The 21792-nt window shown below is 44.1% G+C and overlaps 1 protein-coding gene across 1 annotated transcript in view; it reads right to left on the minus strand.

Moving 5' to 3' along the window:
* The window catches only part of SCUBE3 (signal peptide, CUB domain and EGF like domain containing 3), a 1482089-nt gene that overhangs the window by 622657 nt on the left and 837640 nt on the right, over positions 1-21792 (minus strand). Inside the window, exons 14-15 of the mRNA XM_056557668.1 lie at positions 8740-8862; positions 8510-8626 (exon numbers count right to left, since the gene is read on the minus strand). Of these exons, the coding sequence (XP_056413643.1) occupies positions 8510-8626; positions 8740-8862 (240 nt within the window). The remainder of the gene's footprint in view (positions 1-8509; positions 8627-8739; positions 8863-21792) is intronic.

The following is a 21792-nucleotide window of genomic DNA, read 5'->3' on the forward strand; positions in this document are numbered from 1 at the left end:
GGGAGTTGTAGTCCCTGTTAGGTGTGTGTGTGTGCGTGTGTGTGTATGCTGGGAGTTGTAGTCCATGTTGTTGGGTGTGTGTGCGTGTGTATGCTGGGAGTTGTAGTCCCTGTTAGGTGTGTGTGTGTGTGTGTATGCTGGGAGTTGTAGTCCCTGTTAGGTGTGTGTGTGCTGGGAGTTGTAGTCCCTGCTAGGTCTGTGTGTGCTGGTAGTTGTAGTCCCTGTTAGGTCTGTGTGTGTGCTGGGAGTTGTAGTCCCTGTTAGGTATGTGTATGCTGGGAGTTGTAGTCCCTGTTAGGTGTGTATGTGTATGCTCAGAGTTGTAGTCCCAGTCAGTTCTGTGTGTATGCTGGGAGTTGTAGTCCCTGTTAGGTCTGTGTGTGTGTGCTGGGAGTTTTAGTCCTTGTTAGGTGTGTGTGTATGCTGGGAGATGTAGACATGTTAGGTGTGTGTGCGTATGCTGGGAGATGTAGTCCCTGTTAGGTGTGTGTATGCTGGGAGTTGTAGTCCATGTTGTTAGGTGTGTGCGTGTGTATGCTGGGAGTTGTAGTCCCTGTTAGGTGTGTGTGTATGCTGGGAGTTGTAGTCCCTGTTAGGTGTGTGTGTGGTGTGTGTGTGTGTGCTGGTAGTTGTAGTTCCTGCTAGGTCTGTGTGTGCTGGTAGTTGTAGTCCCTGTTAGGTCTGTGTGTGTGCTGGGAGTTGTAGTCCCTGTTAGGTGTGTGTGTGCTGGGAGTTGTAGTCCCTGTTAGGTGTGTGTATGCTGGGATTTGTAGTCCCTGTTGGATATGTGTATGCTGGAAGTTGTAGTCCCTGTTAGGTGTGTGTATGATGGGAGTTGAAGTCCCTGTTAGGTGTGTGTATGCTGGGAGTTGTAGTCCCTGTTAGGTGTGTGTATGCTGGGAGTTGTAGTCCCTGTTAGGTGTGTGTATGCTGGGATTTGTAGTCCCTGTTGGGTATGTGTGTGCTGGGATTTGTAGTCCCTGTTGGGTATGTGTGTGCTGGTAGTTGTAGTCCCTGTTAGGTCTGTGTGTATGCTGGGAGTTGTAGTGCCTGTTAGGTGCGTGTGTATGCTGGGAGTTGTAGTCCCTGTTACGTGTGTGTATGCTGGGAGTTGTAGTCCCTGTTAGGTGTGTGTATGCTGGGAGTTGTAGTCCCTGTTAGGTGTGTGTAGGCTGGGAGTTGTAGTCCCTGTTAGGTGTGTGTGTGTATGCTGGGAGTTGTAGTCCCTGTTAGGTGTGTGTGTGTGCTGGGAGTTGTAGTCCCTGTTAGGTGTGTGTGTGTGCTGGGAGTTGTAGTCCCTGTTAGGTGTGTGTGTATGCTGGGAATTGTAGTCCCTGTTAGGTCTGTGTGTATGCTGGGAGTTGTAATCCCTGTTAGGTCTATGTGTGTGCTGGGAGTTGTAGTCCCTGTTAGGTCTGTATGTGTGCTGGGAGTTGTAGTCCCTGTTAGGTGTGTGTGTATGATGGGAGTTGTAGTCCATGTTAGGTGTGTGTGTATGCTGGGAGTTGTAGTCCCTGTTAGGTGGGTGTGTGTGTATGCTGGGAGTTGTAGTCCCCGTTAGGTGTGTGTGTATGTGTATGCTGGGAGATGTAGTCCCTGTTAGGTGTGTGTGTATGCTGGGAGTTGTAGTCCCTGTTAGGTGTGTGTGTGCGTGTGTGTGTATGCTGGGAGTTGTAGTCCCTGTTAGGTGTGTGTGTGCTGGGAGTTGTAGTCCCTGCTAGGTCTGTGTGTGCTGGTAGTTGTAGTCCCTGTTAGGTCTGTGTGTGTGCTCGGAGTTGTAGTCCCTGTTAGGTGTGTGTATGCTGGGATTTGTAGTCCCTGTTGGGTATGTGTATGCTGGAAGTTGTAGTCCCTGTTAGGTGTGTGTATGCTGGAAGTTGTAGTCCCTGTTAGGTGTGTGTATGCTGGAAGTTGTAGTCCCTGTTAGGTGTGTGTATGCTGGGAGTTGTAGTCCCTGTTAGGTGTGTGCGTGTGCTGGTAGTTGTAGTCCCTGTTAGGTCTGTGCATGTGCTGGTAGTTGTAGTCCCTGTTAGGTCTGTGCGTGTGCTGGGAGTTGTAGTCCCTGTTAGGTCTGTGCGTGTGCTGGGAGTTGTAGTCCCTGTTAGGTATGTGTGTATGCTGAAAGTTGTAGTCCATGTTGGGTGTGTGTATGGTGGGAGTTGTAGTCCCTGTTAGGTGTGTGTGTATGCTGGGAGTTGTAGTCCCTGTTAGGTGTGTGTATGCTGGGAGTTGTAGTCCCTGTTAGGTGTGTGTGTGCTGGGAGTTGTAGTCCCTGTTAGGTGTGTGTGTGTGTGCTGGGAATTGTAGTCCCTGTTAGGTGTGTGTGTATGCTGGGAATTGTAGTCCCTGTTAGGTCTGTGTGTATGCTGGGAGTTGTAGTCCCTGTTAGGTCTGTGTGTATGCTGGGAGTTGTAATCCCTGTTAGGTCTATGTGTGTGCTGGGAGTTGTAGTCCCTGTTAGGTGTGTGTGTATGCTGGGAGTTGTATCACGTGTTAGGTGTGTGCATGCTGGGAGTTGTAGTCCCTGATAGGTATGTGTATGCTGGGAGTTGTAGTCCCTGTTGGGTGTGTGTATGCTGGGAGTTGTAGTCCCTGTTAGGTGTGTGTGTGATGGGAGTTGTAGTCCCTGTTAGGTGTGTGTGTATGCTGGGAGTTGTAGTCCCTGTTAGGTGTGTGTGTGTATGCTGGGAGTTGTAGTCCCCGTTAGGTGTGTGTATGTGTATGCTGGGAGATGTAGTCCCTGTTAGGTGTGTGTATGCTGGGAGTTGTAGTCCCTGTTAGGTGTGGGTATGCTAGTGTTGGGAAACACTGGTGTATGTGGTGAACTACAACTCACAGGAGACTACAGAGGCAGCATGCCGGTGTTATACCACAGACTGAAGACTCCTGAATGACACATGCTGGGAGTTGTAGTCCCTTTTGTGTGTGTATGCCAGTGTATCCCAATCAGGGCTGAGTTATATTAGTGTGCTTACTATAACGCTGTATATATATATTAGTGTGATGTGTATAATCCTGTATATTATATATATACACACACACACATACATTAGTGTGCTGTGCATAACGCAGGATTCCTCAAGCTGCAAGGGGGGGGGGGGCGAACTGCACAGGCTGGTTTCTGCTTTTTCATAGGGTGTTCATTAGCCCCTTAAAGAGGACATAGAAAAGAATGGGGTTTGTACAGAACATGAACATCACTGTATGAACCCTGTGCATTTATATGTCAGCGTTCACACAGGCTTGTAGAAATGCACAAGGTTGATACAAGGGAGCAGAGATGCACGGGGATCATACAGGGGAGCAGAAATGCACTGGGTTCATACAGAGGAGCAGAGATGCATTGGATTCATACAGGGAAGCAGAGATGCACTGGGTTCATGCAGGGAAGCAGAGATACACGGGGGTTCATACAGGGAGCAGAAATGCACGGGGTTCATACAGGGAGCAGAAATGCACGGGGTTCATACAGGGAGCAGAGATGTATGGGATTCATACAGGGAAGCAGAGGTGCACGGGGTTCATGCAAGGAAGCGGAGATACACGGGGTTCATACAGGGAGCAGAAATGCACGGGGTTCTAATAGGGAAGCAGAGATGCACGGGGTTCAAACAGGGATGTAGAAATGCATGGGGTTCATACAGGGAAGCAGAGATGCACAAGGTTCATACAGGGAGCAGAAATGCACGGGGTTCATACAGGGAAGCAGAGATGCACGGGGTTCATACAGGGAAGCAGAGATGCACGGAGTCCATACAGGGAAGCAGATATGCACGGGGTTTGTACAGAGGTCTTCATGTCAGCGTTCATTGCACAACAGCTTTGAGAGAAAATCATGTCAGGAGGGACGTACAGGAGAAATAACACAGTAGCATGTACAGCTTCATCCAGGGGAAAATGAGAAGGAGGGGAAAACGGATTTTGGCAGCGGCCGCCAATTGAAATCTACACTTGCAGAATTCTGCAAGTGGAGTTTTAGATTAAATCATTAACCTGTCTAGGACCAAGGGCGTACTTGTACGCCCTCAAGGGTTTCCGGTCACCACCGGTAACCGGGCTGTGAACGGAACGGGATGCCTGCTGAAATCAGGGGAACTGTGATGTGAGCAGCGGTGGAGGTCCCTTACCATCTGCGGGCAGCAATCCTCCTCTAGGTGTGGCAGGCGGCGATCGTGCTGTTGACGAGAGCCTAGCAACATCTGGAGGGCCACAGTTTGGAGATCACTGTGCAGTGGTCTCTAAATTGTGGCCATCCAGATGTTGCATAACTACAACTCACAGCATGCACTGACAGACCATACATGCTGGGAGTTGTAGTTTTGAAACAGCTGGAGGCTCACTGGTGGGGAAGCACTGAGTTTGGTTCTGTTACCTAACTGGGTGCTTCCTCACCAGTGTGCCTCCAGCTGTGGCAATACTACAACTCCCAGCATGCACTGATAACCGAAGGGCATGCTGGGAGTTGTAGATATGCAACAGCTGGAGGTACACAAATACAACTCTCAGCATGCCCAGACAGCCATTTCCTTTTCGTGCATGCTGGGAGTTGTAGCTATGCAAGATCTGTATGGCTACAATTTAGAGACCACTGCACAGTGATCTCCAAACTGTGGCCCTCCAGATGTTGCTAGACAAGTACCTCACCTCCTGGCTCCCGTCAACAGCGCGATCGCTGCCCGCCACACTTAGAGGAGGATCACCGCCCGCAATTGGTAAGGGACCTCCACAGCTGCTCACATCACAGTTCCCCCACTCTGCCTGGACTACTGTAGGTGAATATAGCGGAGGAACTGAATTTTAACCCTCGCGCCACCTCCCCGATCTGCTATTGGTCCATCGCTTCTGACCGGCCAATAACAGGGGTGGGCACCCTTGTCACTTCACTTCTATCACTTCAGGGTGATCGAAGCTGTCTTTGACAGCCCCGACCAACCTTATTTACCGGGTCACCGGAGACCCATATGACCTGGAATCATCACAAATCTCCGGTCTTAATTGACCAACATGGGGGGGCCTCAGGAGCCCCACAGGCACAGAATGCATGCTGAACGATTTCAGCAGGCATCCTGTTCCGTTCACCGTCCGGTTACCGGAGGTGACCGGAAACCCTGAGGGTGTACAGGTACGCCCTTGGTCCTAGATAGGTTAATGATTTAATCTAAAACTCCACTTGCAGAATTCTGCAAGTGTAGATTTCAATTGGCGGCCGCCACCAAAATCCGTTTTCCCATTCTTCTCAATTTCCCCTGGATAAAGATGTACATGCTACTGTGTTATTTCTCCTGTACGTCCCACCTGACATGATTTTCTCTCAAAGCTGTTGTGCAATGAACGCTGACATGAAGACCTCTGTACAAACCCCGTGCATATCTGCTTCCCTGTATGGACCCCGTGCATCTATGCTTCCCTGTATGAACCCCGTGCATCTCTGCTTCCCTGGATGAACTCAGTGCATCTCTGCTTCCCTGTATGAACCCCGTGCATCTCTGCTCCCCTGTATGGATCCCGTGCATCTCTGCTTCCCTGTATGGACCCCGTGCATCTCTGCTCCCCTGTATGGACCCCGTGCATCTCTGCTTCCCTGTATGAACCCCGTGCATCTTTGCTCCCTTGTATGATCCCTGTGCATCTCTGCTTCCCTGGATGAACTCCGTGCATCTCTGCTTCCCTGGATGAACCCCGTGCATCTCTGCTCCCCTGTATGATCCCTGTGCATCTCTGCTTCCCTGTATGGACCCCGTGCATCTCTGCTCCCCTGTATGGACCCCGTGCATCTCTGCTTCCCTGTATGAACCCCGTGCATCTCTGCTTCCCTGTATGAACCCCGTGCATCTTTGCTCCCTTGTATGATCCCCGTGCATCTCTGCTTCCCTGTATGAGCGCTGACATATAAATGCACAGGGTTCATACAGTGATGTTCATGTCCTGTACAAACTCTATTCATTTCTATGTCCTCTTTAAGGGGCTAATGAACACCCCATGAAAAAGCATAAACCAGCCCGTGCAGTTCGTCCCCCCCCCCTTGCAGCTTGAGGAAACCTGCGTTATATACAGCACACTAATATTTATATATACACAACGTTATACACAGCACACTTAGATACAGCGTTCTACACATAACACTAATATATATATATATACAGGGTTATACACAGCACACTAATTATATATATATATATATATATATATATATATATATTAGTGTGCTGTGTATAACCCTGTATATATATATATATATATATATATACATACATATATATATATATATATATATATATATATATACAGGGTTATACACAGCACACTAATATAACTCTGGTTGGGATACACTGGCATACACACACAAAAGGGACTACAACTCCCAGCATGTGTCATTCAAGAGTCTTCAGTCTGTGGTATAATACCAGCATGCTGCCTATGTAGTCTCCTGGGAGTTGTAGTTCACCACACCTCTACAGGGCATACACCAGTTTCCCACTGGCATACACACACATAACAGGGACTACAACTCCCAGCACACACACACACACACACACACCTAACAGGGACTACATCTCCCAGCATACACACACCTAACAGGGACTACAACTCCCAGCATACACACACCTAACAGGGACTACAACTCCCAGCATACACACACCTAACAGAGACTACAACTCCCAGCACACACACACAAATGGCAGGGACTACAACTCCCAGCACACACACACCTGACAGGGACTACATCTCTCAGCATACACATACACACACACACACCTAACAGGGACTACAACTCCCAGCATACACACAGACCTAACAGGGACTACAACTCCAAGCATACACACAGACCTAACAGGGACTACAACTCCCAGCATACACACAGACCTAACAGGGACTACAGCTCCCAGCATACACACACACACACACACACAGACCTAACAGGGACTACAACTTCCAGCATACACATACACCTAACAGGGACTACAACTCCCAGCATACACACACACACATACAAACCTAACAGGGACTACAACTCCCAGCATACACACACACACCTAACAGGGACTACATCTCCGAGCATACACACACACACACACCTAACAGGGACTACAACTCCCAGCATACACACTCCTAACAGGGACTACAACTCCCGGCATACACACACCTAACAGGGACTACAACTCCCAGCATACACACATTCCTAACAGGGACTACAACTCCCCGCATTCACACACACACACCTGACAGGGACTACAACTCCCAGCATACACACACACCTGAGAGGGACTACAACTCTCAGCATACACACACACATACCTAACAGGGACCCCCCCTTCCTCCTCACATAGAAATCATCCCCAGGCAGAGATTTATTCCCCGTCCCTGCAGTGTATAAATCCCCAGCACGTGTTCAGTAAACACAGTCAGAGCTCAGGCAAGGGACATGAGGAACAGTGCTCTGACTTCCTCCCTCCCCCTGCTCTGGCTTTCCATGGAGATCTTCGTCCTCAGTTCGGGGACAGGAAGGAGGGGGTGTGTACTTCTCCCCATAGAGATCTTCGTCCTCAGCTTGGGGAGAGGAGGGAGGGGGCGTGTACTTCTCCCTGTGGAGATCTTCGTCCTGAGCTTGGGGAGAGGAAGGAGGGGGCGTGTACCTCCTCTCTCCCCTTGCTCTGCACTCCCCCAGCTCTAGCTTCGGAAACTTCTGAGAGCTGGGGGAGGAGCGGACGCGAGAATTCACAGGGGCGCGAAATTCCACCTCACACCGGGTCTCGGTGGTGAGCATGGCACGTAAGCGATACTCCTTCTCCCTGAATAACACCACACTGCTAAACAGGGAGGAGGAGACCCCGGAGCAGCCTGCCGTGCGATTCGCTTCTCATCTGTGCGCTCTCCCAATAGGAGCGCAGCATAGATGAAGTGAGGGCGGAAGTCTTCGCCCAGCAGGCGTCAGTGACGTCGCCCCTGCTAGGGAAGTCGGCTTCCGGGAGAGCTAGGGAGAAAAGCAGAAGATGAGCCATTTATAAGGTAGCAAAAAAAAATTTTAAGGCAGGGAGGGGGTTAGGGATAGTTTAGCAATCTGTAGGGACAGGAAAAAAAATATACAGATGGTGGGAGCTACTCTTTAAGCATTTTTTTTTCTTACTAATGACAGCTTTAATTACTAAAGTCACCTTATGTTGGATAAGCCCTTTAAGTTCATGCCCATCTTATAACTCTCTAAAATTATTAACCCTCATATCTCGGGAACAGGAGACCGTATCAAGAAAATCAAAATCAAATCTAAATTTGTTTGGGTTCAACAAAGGTTCTCCTTAAGTGACATGTTACTTTTGACCCACAGCTTCTGTATTAAAACCTTGAGGATTAGTCTTATTGAAGACAATACGGCTATTCCTCAAACAGATCTGTGGCAGTGAAAACTGCATATCTCTAGCAAAATTCTGAGAATTGTCCTTTCATTTCTGCCATGGAAATATACATCTGATTATTTTCTGATATCTGAACATACATGAAGGGTCCTAATTACCTGGCTGAAGCAAATTCTTTGAGCTGCATGTAAGAGAACAGGTATCTCTCTTTCCATTGCGACTGCAAACTAATGAAGCACGAGATGGTGGTCCAGGTCTTGCACATTTCTTCAACTCTAAATTGGAAAGATATATCAACTCCACAGAATCATCATGTATTTGAATAATCTATATGCTATATTGCAATGTTTTGTAAAATATTATTTTTTTTGTTATACTTGTCACTTACCTATACAGTCTTTACGGTTCAAATGTAGTTTAAAAACAGCTGGACAAGTACATTCAAATACTCCTGGAAAATTGGTACAACCAAATTTGCATCCACCTTTGTTTATGCTACACTCATCAATATCTATGGGAAATTAACAGTAGAATGTTAGTGAACCATTTATGAGCTTGGGTTGAGAGTTATTTAAATTATTGTTTGAAAATGAATTTTAATCTTAAAAGTTAATTGATAAATTCTGAATAATATTATCTTAATAATACCATCTTAACAACTTGACAATGGGCCTCATTTACTTAGAATGAAGTGTAGTTTTCTTTGTGGACTTTTTTTTTCCGACAGGTATTTTTCCACAGTATTTACTATTGTATCTTAACCCCTTGGGGATGGAGGGTTTTTCCGTTTTTGCACTTTCGTTTTTTCCTTATCTTTCAAAAATCATAACCCTTTCAATTTTGCACCTAAAAATCCATATGATGGCTTATTTTTTGCGCCACCAATTCTACTTTGTAATGACATCAGTCATTTTACCCAAAAATCTAAGGTGAAACTGAAAAAAATATAATTGTACCACAAAATTCAAGGAGGCGGCTTTTGGAGGCTTCTGTTTCTACCCAGTACATTTTTTGGTAAAAAACACCTTGGCCCTCATTTACTAAGAGTGCAGTGTAGGTTTCTTTGTGGGTTTTAATTCCCTACAATTAATTTTCCATGGTATTTACTAAGGTTTCCCTACATTTTCCACTTTTCCTACACTTTGCTTTTTTTTTATTTATTTATTTTTTTTACACATGCTCTGATCTGTCTGGTTTTCCTCAGCTCAAATCCACCACATTTTATGTGGAAACCTTAGTATGTTGGGTTTTTGTGAACTTGTCGGAAACACGCCCCTTTTCGGAGACCACGTCCCCTTTTCCTGGTGGTCATGCCCCTTTTTCGTGTTAGCAAAATGGAGAATTAGTCGGGGTTTTTTCAATTCTGGCGCTAATTCTGGTGCATAATCTGGCGCAGGCAGAATTTCTGGCACAATGCGACAGAATCTGGCGCACAACCCGACAAAACATGTCGGGTTTGCAATAGTAAATGAGGGCCCTTATCTTTATTCTGTAGGTCCATATGATTAAAGTGATACCCTACTTATATAGGTTTGATTTTGTCGTACTTCTGGAAAAAATCCTAACTACATGCAGGAAAATGTATACGTTTAAAATTGTCATCTTCTGACCCCTATAACATATTTTTCCACATATGGGGCAATATGAGTGCTCATTTCTTGGGACATGATCTGAAGTTTTTAGCGGTACCATTTTTGTATAGATCAGACTTTTTGATCGCTTTTTATTCATTTGTTTATGTATAAAAAGTGACCAAAAATATGCTTTTTTTGCAAGTACGCCATTGACCGTGCAGTTTAATTAATATATTTTTATAAGTCTGACATTTCCGCACGCAGCGATATCACGTTTATTTTTATTTAAACAGTTTTTTCTTTACATGGGAAAAGGGGGGGGGCCTTCAAACTTCTATTAGGGAAGGGGTTAAATTATCTTTATTAACTTTTTTTATTCAATGTTATAGCTCGTATAGGGGTCTATAACACTGCACACACTGGTCTTTTACATTGATCAATGGTTTCTCATAGGAAACCAGTGATCAATGATTCTGCCGCTTGACTGCTCATGCCTGGATTTCAGGCACTGAGCAGTCATTCGGCAATCGGACAACAGAAGCCAAGGTAAGGGACAATATTGCTGTCCTACAGCTGTTCGGGATACCGCAATTTCACTGTGGTGATACCGAACAGCCCCCTGAGCTAAACTGCAACATCTGACTTCCACTTTAGATGTGGCGTTCAACTTTGAAAGCCACATCTAAAGGGTTAATAGCGCTCGGCACCACGATCAGTGCCGCGCTCTATTAGCCACGGGTCCGACCCGCTATGACGCAGGGCCACGGCATATAGGTACGCCCTCCGTCCCCAACAGGTTAAATTTGGCGAATTTCCCTACATTTTGCTCTCTTTGCACATGCTCTGAGCTGTCGGATTTTCCAGAGCTCAAATCCACCACATTTTATGTGGAAACAATTGTTAATTTGAAGGTTCTTTTGAAAATGTAGGATTTTTTTGGAGACACACCCCTTTTCCCTCATAAACACACCCCTTTGTAGGGTTTTCTGAGAAAAATGGAGAATTAATAGGGTTTTTTGATATTTTGTCGGAAATTCTGGCACATGACACATACGACACAAAAACGACCCTACAAAATCTACTAGGAAAAGCCTTAGTAAATGAGGCCCAATGTAATGTTCTCCAAAAGTCAGTGAAAATTACATAGATTTTCTAAACTGTAGGCAGTAGACCAAATATAGTCATTATTTGTAATACTACACAGTCTAAAAATTAACAGATGTATGCAGTTTGATGAGCTTGCCATATTTTTAGACTGTCTTGCAAAATATAGCGCACAATGGTCCTCATTTACTAAAGTCCAACCGACTCTTTTTCTCGGTTATAGTGCCTAAATTATTGTCGCAACGTCTGTGCAACTATTTATGCGACCAAATTTTACACCGCACAACCGACACTTTAGAAACAACTCGGAGTGTTTTTTTTTCACTTGGAAATGGGCGTGTTTTCTGCAAAAATGGGCATTTTACCGACAAAAAACAAAAAATACTCGGAGTACTTCCAAAATTACTCGAGAAAAAGTGTGAGTTTGCCTCACACAATAACCGACAGCCAAGAGGCCGAGTGAAATTCCAAAAATGGAGCGATTTCTAACAAGGGACTGTTTACCATTGTGTTTTTTGTGCAAGTAACTTGTTTTATAACTTGAAAACATTTTGTACAGTTCAACACTTTTATGAATAAAATATTGAATGTTTTTGTGATAGTTATTGATTATATATATTTTATTTCTTTTTAATACATTTTCAATATTAGGTTTAAATCAATTTAACACCCAAGCTGATAAACAAGGATAATTGTTGTAATATCTGAAAAATTATAACACATGAATACTTTTGATTCATGGAAACATTTTCAAACAAACAATTATAAACCATTTTGACTCACACATCTAATTTCTTTAGCTCGGAGTTTGTGCGACACAATTGACTAGTGCGACACAAAAAAAACGTGCGACAGAAAAATAACCGACATGTGTGACAGAATAGTAAATAAGCCTGAAATCACTCCAGAATAAACACTCCACTCTTAGTAAATCAGGGCCAATGTCTCATTCATGCACATCTGTCTGCTAAAGTTAAACACTTATCTCCTAAGCCTAGCCATACACCTAAGACCCCTTTCACACTGCCTTTAGTGCACAACAGTGTGACGTGCACTGGGAGAGCTGGGCAAAAAAATGGGAGAAAAATTACAGCATGTAACGTTTTTTTCCCCCACTATTCATAACGGCGCCTGGCAGCCCTCATAATAGTAAATGGGAGCTGTCGGGACCCGTTCTTTGCCGTTGCTCCCTGTTATGAGAACAGCCATTAAAGTCAGGAAAAAGGAGACTTTACAGAGACTTTAAAGGCCATTCTTGACGGGGAGCAACAGCAGTTGAAAGTAGCCTAAGACAAAATTACTGATTTGGTCATGGATGATTGAAAACAATGAGGTGAGCATGCCCCCAGGAAAATGCTGCCCAACAAAAAAAAGACAGTGGACTTACTGGAACCTGAAGTTCTGTCTGAGAAGAAAACAGGAGGTTGATGACCTAGCAGGCTGACTGCAAAAGCTATCAAGAAGAATGTACACCACAGCAGTTGCATTGCCCAAGGGGATTACCAACCAATCCTCCAGGACCAGGTAAAAAAAAAACTGGAAGGTAGGAGCTGGGCTAGAACACACAGGTGTAGCTATAGTTATCTTGAGTGCGGTACCCCAACATACAGGGGCCCTGATTTACTAACAGTGGAGTGTAGTTTTCTTTGTGGTTTTAACTCCCTACAAGTATTTCCCCACTATATTTACTAATGTTAACCTACATTTTGCCCTTTTCCCTACCTTTTACTTTTTTTTCCACCTGCACTGAGCTGTGGGAGCTCAAGAGAGTTAGTCGAGTTTTTAAATATTTTTGGTGCAAATTCTGGCACATACACAAATTCTGGTGCACAACCCGACAAAACAAGTCGGGTTTAAAATAGTAAATCAGGGCCAGTGTGTTGCGTTGCGGTGCACCAGAAACCAAGAGAAAGGCCAGTAACTGAGCTTTGTGTAATAAATTAGGTTAACTCACCAAAACAGGAGTCCAGTTATAAATCTGAACTCTGAATTGATGGGGGCGGCTAACTTACTTTCGTACATTGGAAACTGAGCAGACTAAACAGATTCCTATACCCTTGGCATCAACAAAATAGGCTAATGAAGAAATAATTGGCCCTCAAAGTTACATTGAATCAATTAAGAATATAATATGTGTATTAAAATATACTATTTATTTAAAAAGAAAATTTTTATAGTAACAAACTAGCGTGATTTTAATAGGCAGCAAACAACAAAGAGGTGATACTGTAAAATATATGGTGGTCATTTTAATCTTTTCTATCAATTTGTATATATTTTGTGACCTGTATTAGAGTGTAGAGAAAAGAAAAACAGAGATGGGGCCCCGATAGTGCCGTTTACCTTTTTACAGGGTAGAAGTGTGTCAAAGAATAGCAAAAAAAGCCGCTCACCTTTGACAGTTGTGCTAATTGCAGGCACTACATTGGGAATCGCTTTGTGTGGGTTACGGCAAGGTCCGGGAGCCTGCGATTGTCGGTACTGTTGGCAGCGGTCAGGATAGCAGCTGGAGGCAGGTTGTGGGTATCCCTGGCGGGGGATGGTCCCAAGTCCGACTTGCAGTTCGGCGCTTAACCAGGATGTAGAAAATAGTTCTCGCAGACAGTATGCTTTGATAACCTTTTATTCACCGAAGTATAGATTATTCATAGGTAATAGAAATTAGATAGCTGGGTGCTCAGGACAACGCGTGTTGAGAAGGGATTCCTCTCTTCGTCAGGTCCCTCGACATGACAAAGAAAGAAATCCCCACTCGAAACGCATTGTCCTGAGCACCCAGCTATCTGTGTAACTGCTATTACCTATGTATAACCTATAGTTCGGTGAATAAAAAGTTATCACAGCATACTGTCTGCGAGAACTGCTTTATACATCCCAGTGAAGTGCCGAACCGCAAGTCGGACTTGGGACCATCACCCACCAGGAATACTCACAACCTGCCTCCAGTTGTAACCTGTAGTGAGTCACAAGGGCCCCGTGGCTCACTAGGATGTGTTACTATATTAATTTAATTTATCTTTTTCAACAAATAGTATTATTAATATACATATTATATATTTGAGTTCTTGATTACATGTAACTTTGTGCACCAATTAATACTTCTTCAAAGTTGGAACTCAGGGATTAAGATGGGAAGCTGGCTACACCTGTACTTTGGAAAAGACTAAATACTGTGTACTGAATACGCCTGGAGAAGGAACCAGCCCCCGATGAGCAGAGTTATCTTTGAGCAAGGAGAGATCTTTTGAGCAGGAACCTTAGAAGTAATCTTCTGAAGGTATAGCATTAAAGGGGAACTCTTTGTGGGAAAAAAATGTTTCCAAATCAACTGGTGCCAGAAAGTTAAACAGATTTGTAAATTACTTCTACTAAAAAATCTTAATCCTTCCAGTACTTATCAGCTGCTGTACACTAGAGAGAAATTTGTGAAGTTCTTTCCAGTCTGACCACAGTGCTCTCTGCTGACACCTCTGTCCATATCAGGAACTGTCCAGAGCAGGAGAGGCTTTCTATGGGGATTTGCTTCTACTTTGGACAAATCCCCATAGAAAGCCTGCACGATACTAAGAACTGGGGCTCAGGGGCCTGCCGGCTTTAATGATCTTTTGGACAGGTCTCCTTTCTTGGTCTAATTTCTTCTCTCCTCTATGCTTAAGGTTTTATTTAGTAATACACGTAGGCTTATTTTATTCATAACAGTATTCTGTTACACTTATCTATATAGGTCTGTTTTTGAGGGCTTTGGGTTGCAGAACCTTTTTTCTATCTTGGCTATAGCTATTTTTTATTATTTTTCTGGTTTCCATTCTGTTCTTATCTTTTTCAATCATAGGTGTTCACACACTGTAATTACCGTATTTATTGGCGTATAACACGCACTTTTTAGGCTAAAATTTTTTGCCTAAAGTCTACCTGCGTGTTATACGCCGATAAGCCGCTGCAGTTCAATGATTTAAAGCGGGCGCTTTAAATCAATGAACTGCAGCGGCTTTGCAGGTGCAGAGACCTGCAGTCGCTGCCGGCATCTCTGCCCCGGCCTGTCCTGGGGTCTAGAGCCCTGCTGCCGGCCCTTCTCTCCCCCTGGCTATCGGTGCCGCTGCCCGTTCTCTCCCCCTAGCTATCGGTGCCGCTGCCCCATTGCCGGTGCCGATAGCCTGGGGTAGAGAAGCGGCACCGGCAATGTGGCAGAGGTGCCGACAGACAGGGGGAGGGAAGGGGCGGCGGCACCCATTACCGGCGCCGCTGCCCCCCCCATCCCCGGTCGTATAATTACCTGTTGCCGGGGTCGGGTCCGCGCTGCTTCAGACCTCCGGTGTGTGTCCCCTGCGTCGTTGCTATGCGCTGCGAGATGCAATGACGCGCCCTGCAGTGCATAGCAACGACGCAGGGGACGCACACCGGAGGCCTTAAGCAGCGCGGACCCGACCCCGGCAACAGGTAATTATACAACCGTGGATGGGGGAGGCAACGGGGCAGCGGCGCGGGCAATGGGTGCCGCTGCCCCTTCTCTCCCCCTGGCTATCGGTGCCGCTGCCCCATTAGTCAGGGGGAGAGAACAGGCAGCGGCGCAGATAGCCAGCGGGAGAGAAGCGGCAGCAGCAGGGCTCTAGACCCCAGGAAAGGCAGAGGGAGAGAAGCGGGCAGCGACGGCCTCTCTCCCCCTGCCTTTCCTGGGGGCTTCTGCGGGGTCAGAAACAGTGTATCGGGGTATACGCATGCACACACACGCACCCTCATTTTACCAAGGATATTTGGGTAAAAAAAACTTTTTTTACCCAAATATCCTTGGTAAAATGAGGGTGCGTGTTATAGGCCGGTGCGTGGTATACCCCGATAAATACGGTAGTTCCCCTGTCTTTTCCTCGTTACACTTGCATGTGATATCGGAACCTTTTTGACCTTCCTTACCTCCCGTTGGTATGTTTATTTTCACCATGGTTACCAAGCTCCTCTTTGTTTCAGATAAATACTGGGCGCAATGACGTAAAACTTTGAGGCCGGAAGAAGCACGCATACACGTGTGAAACAGCCGGCGTAGCCTCCAAAGCCCTTCCACCTGCACCGATGCTGTGATCTAGCCTTCCCTGAACCGGACTTCCATGCTGAGCTGTCTCCGCTGAGCGGTGAGTGCACACACGTGTCTTTGTTATTGTACCTATTGATACTTCATATCTTTCATATGTGCACCCCACAGGAGACCTACTAAGGGCCACTGAGACCTTGCAGTACCCTCGAGACAGGTGTAGTAACACGTTAGTGTGCCCTTTCCTTTCTTGCTTCTTTGCATTGCACCTAATTTACAAATCTGTTTAACTTTCTGGCACCAGTTGAAAATATTTGTTTTCCACTTGTTTCCACCGGAGTTCCCCTTTCACTTCAGGAGAGAAAGAAGATATCCATGAAGAGAGATATATAAAGTAAGACTAGATGAGTAAGACCAGAGACAGTAAGAAAGGAGTAATACTGAGAGCATGGAGAAGCATTGGAACCATAAAATCCAGCTAGAGACTCATGTCATAAGGCTACAGACCAAAGTCTAATAAAAAGCATCCACAATCTAAGGAAAGAAGACAAGAAAGGGCAAAGAGCAGAGGGCTGATGTGTCCTACCCAGGGAGTATCCATGGGGAACCATAGGATATATAAACACTACATGCTGATAAGGCAGAAGGCATTGCAGCTGTTTGATGACTGCAAATACTGTAACAAACTCGATGAACTGGAAGGTTAGTAAGCAATATGGGGTATTTCCATACTCAGGAGAAAAGGGGTTACAAATGTTGAGGGGCTTTTTCTCCTATTACCCCTTGTGAAAATAAAAAAATTGGGGTAGCACCAGCATTTTTGTTAAAAAAAAATCACATTTTTTATTTTCACATCCAACTTTAACAAAAGGGGTGTAAAAGGCTCACTGTACCCCTTGTTACATTCCTTGAGGGGTGTAGTTTCCAAAATAGTATGCCATATGTGTTTTTTTTGCTGTTCTGGAACCATAGGGGCTTCCTAAATGTGACATGCCCCCCAAAAGCCATTTCAGCAAAATTTGCTTTCCAAAACCCAAATGTGGCTCCTTTTCTTCTGAGCATTGTAGTTTACCCGCAGACCACTTTACGTACACATATGAGGTATCTCCATACTCGAGAAAAATTGGGTTAAAAATTTTGGGGGGCTTTTTCTCTTTTAACCCTTTGTAAAAATAAATAAAATGGGTCTACAAGATCATGCGAGTGTAAAAAATGAAGATTTCGATTTTTCTCCTTCTCTTTGCTGAGATTCCTGTGAAACACCTAAAGGGTTAACAAACATTCTGAATATCATTTTGAATACTTTGAGGGGTGCAGTTTTTATAATGGGGTCATTTATGGGGTATTTCTAATATAAAGGCCCTTCAAATCCACTTCAAAACTGAACTGGTCCCAGAAAAATTACGATTTTGAAAATTTCGAGAAAAATTGCTGCTATACTTTGAAGCCCTCTGATGTCTTCAAACAGTAAAAAAAATTCAACTTAAAGCGTACCTGTCATAGTGCAAAAAAAAAAAGAAAAAAAGTGATATGTTACTCAGGACCCAATCCTGATCATGTGCATATAATTTTTATGTGTCTCGGATCTATTTATCAAGAGATATAAGCATTTATCTGCTGGTGTGTTACTTTTTCATTGTGCAGGCTGGTATTTGCAGGCAGGTATTTGTGAATAAAAATACAATTTATTTGGAATATCCATTTTCCTTACAAGTAGAGAGCTTCAAAGCTAGAAAAATGCTAAATTTTCAAGAAATTTGGGGATTTTTCACCAAAAAAGGATGCAGGTAATGTCGAAAATTTACCACCAAAATAAAGTAGAATATGTCACGAAAAAGCTATCTCAGAATCAGAATATTCGGTAAAAGCGTTTGAGTTATTAATTCGTAAAGCGACGGTGGTCAGAATTGCGAAAAAGGGCTCAGTCCTTAAAGTGTACCTGTCATAGTGCAAAAAAAAATGATATGTTACTCAGGGCCCAATCCTGATCATGTGCATATAATTTTTATGTGTCTCGGATCTATTCATCCAGAGATATAAGCATTTATCTGCTGGTGAGTTACTTTTTCATTGTGCAGGCTGGAGGGGGTGTGTCAGTCTGTCTCCCTCACAGGAGCAAGCCTGTGCAGTCAGCCAATCAGTACTCTCTACTCTGTAACCCTTTCCTCTCTGGTTTTATCCTGTGTCATAGGAAGATACTTGGAGCTTGCCTGCAGTAATCAGAAGACATTATGGTGAATTCATAACAGGATAAAATGTATAAATATAAGAATGGATCTTTATAAAGTTAGTTATTTTTTTTAGATAAAAGTACAGCATTTTTATGAATACATGTTCTATCTGTTTTATCTTCTCCTAGCAAAGCTGGATGCTAATCAGCATAGCTGTCACTATGTGTGTCATTCACCTTTCACAGACTCCTGAATGTCTGATCAACTTCTTTGTCATTCAGGAGTCCGAGAAAGCTTTTACTATTTCAGCATGCTGGGAGTTGTAGTTTAGTAACAACTGAAGCTGCAACGTTTGTAAATAACTGTTAGAGCAGTGTTGCCTCCAGCTGTTTTAAAACTACAGCTCCCAGCATGTCCACACATCCTTTATCTGTAGTTTTGCATACACAATAAAAATCCTATACTGGATACCGGTATGCTTTACAGACGGTATCCAGTATGCTGTAAAATCTAGACTAGTTTGTCTGGCTAAAAGACCCCTAGTGGTGGCTATTTTGAGTTTGAATTTCAGGTGAAAATTTAACAGGTGTATAGTGTGAAATGTCATATTATAATGAGTCCTGCAATATATGTAAAGTTTTTAACAATGACAGTGCCTCTTTAAGGGTACGTTCACACGTGCTGATTTTTTAGCGGGTTTTCCGCTGCGTATTTGAAAGTGGGCGGACTCTTCTCGGCTGTCCACAGCAGATTTTCCGCGGTGGAATTTACGCTGCGGAAAATCCGCCACAGTCCCTACTGACTTCAATGGGGCTTGCGGCGGATTTTCCGCAGTGTACATTCCGCCGCGGAAAATCTGTGGACAGCCGAGAAGAGCCCGCCCACTTTCAAATACACAGCGGAAAACCCGATAAAAAATCTGCGCGTGTGAACGTACCCTTATGATGCCAACATAAAGTAGACATATCGTTTATGTGAATCAATATATAATTTATTTGGTATGTCTATTTCCTTACAAGCAGAGAGCTTTAACCCCTTAAGGACCAAGGACGTACTGGTACGTCCTTGGTCCTGCTCCCGTGATATAATGCGGGGTTACCGTGTAATCACGGTGGGCTAATAGTGCGGCTAAAAGCGAAAGTGAAAGCTGCCGGTTAACTCAGTGGGCTTTTCGGGATAGCCGTGGCGAAATCGCGGCATCCCGAACAGCTTACAGGACAGCGGGAGGGCCCCTACCTGCCTCCTCGCCTGCCTGTCCGATCGCCGAATGACTGCTCAGTGCCTGAGATCCAGGCATGAGCAGTCATGCGGCAGAATCATCGATCACTGGTTTCCTATGAGAAACCAGTGATCAATGATAAAGATCAGTGTGTGCAGTGTTATAGGTCCCTATGGCAGCTATAACATTGCAAAAAAAAAAGTGAGAAAAAAAAGTGAATGAATATCATTTAACCCCTCCCCTATTAAAAGTTTGAATCACCCCCCTTTTCCCATAAAAAAAAAAAACACAGTGTAAATAAAAATAAACATATATGGTATCACCGCGTGCGGAAATGTCCGAATTATAAAAATATAGCATTAATTAAACCGCTCGGTCAATGGCGTGCACGCAAAAAAATTGTCCTATCAAAAAAATAAGTCCTATCAATGCAAAAATGGTACCGTTAAAAACTTCAGATCACGGCGCAAAAAAAAAGCCCTCATACCGCCCCATACACGGAAAAATAAAAGTTATAGGGGTCAGAAGATGACAATTTTAAACGTATTAATTTTCCTGCATGTAGTTATGATTTTTTCCAGAAGTACGACAAAATCAAACCTATATAAGTAGGGTATCATTTTAATCGTATGGACCTACAGAATAAAGATAAGGTGTCATTTTTACCGAAAAATTTACTACGTAGAAATGGAAGCCCCCAAAATTACAAAACAGCCGGGTTTTTTTTTCAATTTTGGCACACAATGATTTTTTTTTCCGTTTCACCATAGATTTTTGGGCAAAATGTTTGACGTCATTACAAAGTAGAATTGGTGGCGCAAAAAATAAGCAATCATATGGATTTTTAGGTGCAAAATTGAAAGAGTTATGATTTTTTAAAGGCAAGGAGCAAAAAACAAAAATGCAAAAACGGAAAAACCCCCGATCCTTAAGGGGTTAAAGCTAAAAAAAAATTCAAAATTTTCAAATTTTTCATGAAATTTTGGAATTTTTCACCAAGAAATTATGCAAGTATCGACAAAAATTTACCACTATGTTAAAGTCATGAAAAAATAATTTCACAATCAAATTCATAAGTATAAGCATCCCAGAGTTATTATTAAAGTGACAGTGCTAAGATGTGCAAAAAATGCTCTGGTCCTTAAAAGGGGTAGTCCAGTGCTGAAAAACGTATCCCCTATCCTAAGGCCAAAGCGTTCAGACCCCCCGCGATCTCCTGTACGGGGCCCCTGCTCGGTGGCCAGATAGCGCGTGTTGACTGAAAGGCTGGAGGAGAACTCTCCTTCAGTATTGTTTTATCTTTTTGTTTTTCTTTCTTATCTCTTTTTTTTCAAGTTCTCAGTCTTTTTCAAGGTCCTGTTCTTCATAAGTTTCGTTTCCCGTAGCTGACATCGCTTGCTGAAGAATTGAAACTTTCTTAATAGGCTAAAACTACAACAATTGTACCAACCATTTACTTGCGTCAACTCCGCAAATTGATAGATACGCCCTTGACTTTTATATATTGATATGTGATAATAATATTAGTATATAGTAATATAGTATGTTTTCCTCATACCTGTCATCTTTTCATATGAGGGAGATACTCTCCTGGCGCCAGGTGGGGTCACCAAGGTGGAACCAGGGCACTTATGCCAGGGGCATATAGTGAGGAGTTGCAGTGCCTTTCAAGTGGGGACTCGATCCGGGGTCAACCCAAAAGTCCTGTAAGATCGACTCTATTGTCTGTTTTGCTCGGACCAAGGGCTCTGTCCAAAATCTCGATCCTGTAAGTTTTTTTCTCAGTGTATCAGGGATACACATAAGGCTTAGGAATCCTGTCAGTGTTTCTTAGTGGATCAGGGATACACATCGATCCTGTCAGTGTTTTGTAGTGTATCAGGGATACACATCGATCCTGTGTATCAGGGATACACATCGATCCTGTAAGCTTTTTCATTCCAGTGTATCAGGGATAGACATAAGGGTTAGGAACCCGGGATATTGGAATAGGTTAATAATTGGGATGTCCCGATACCATTTTTTTTAAGACAGAGTACGAGTACCGATACTTTAATTCTAGTACTCGCCGATACCAAGTATCTTTTATTTTAAAGGGAATCTGACAGCAGGGTGACCCAGTTTCTGGCGCTGGTTACCATATGATGTGTGGGTTCCTTGCTGTGTGCAATGGAGGCAGCTGCTGTAGTATGAGCCAACATTTCTATCCATTGGGCAGAACAGGGAATTTGCATTGGCGGCGGGACCGATGACCGATGTTCACATGGTGAGCAGCGGTAGAAACTGGGTCACCTGCACTATCTACCTATAAATTCAAGTTAGTGCAGGTGACTCTGCTGTAAGATTGCCT

This window comes from Hyla sarda, chromosome 2 (assembly GCF_029499605.1).
Source record: "Hyla sarda isolate aHylSar1 chromosome 2, aHylSar1.hap1, whole genome shotgun sequence".
Lineage (NCBI taxonomy): Eukaryota > Metazoa > Chordata > Amphibia > Anura > Hylidae > Hyla > Hyla sarda.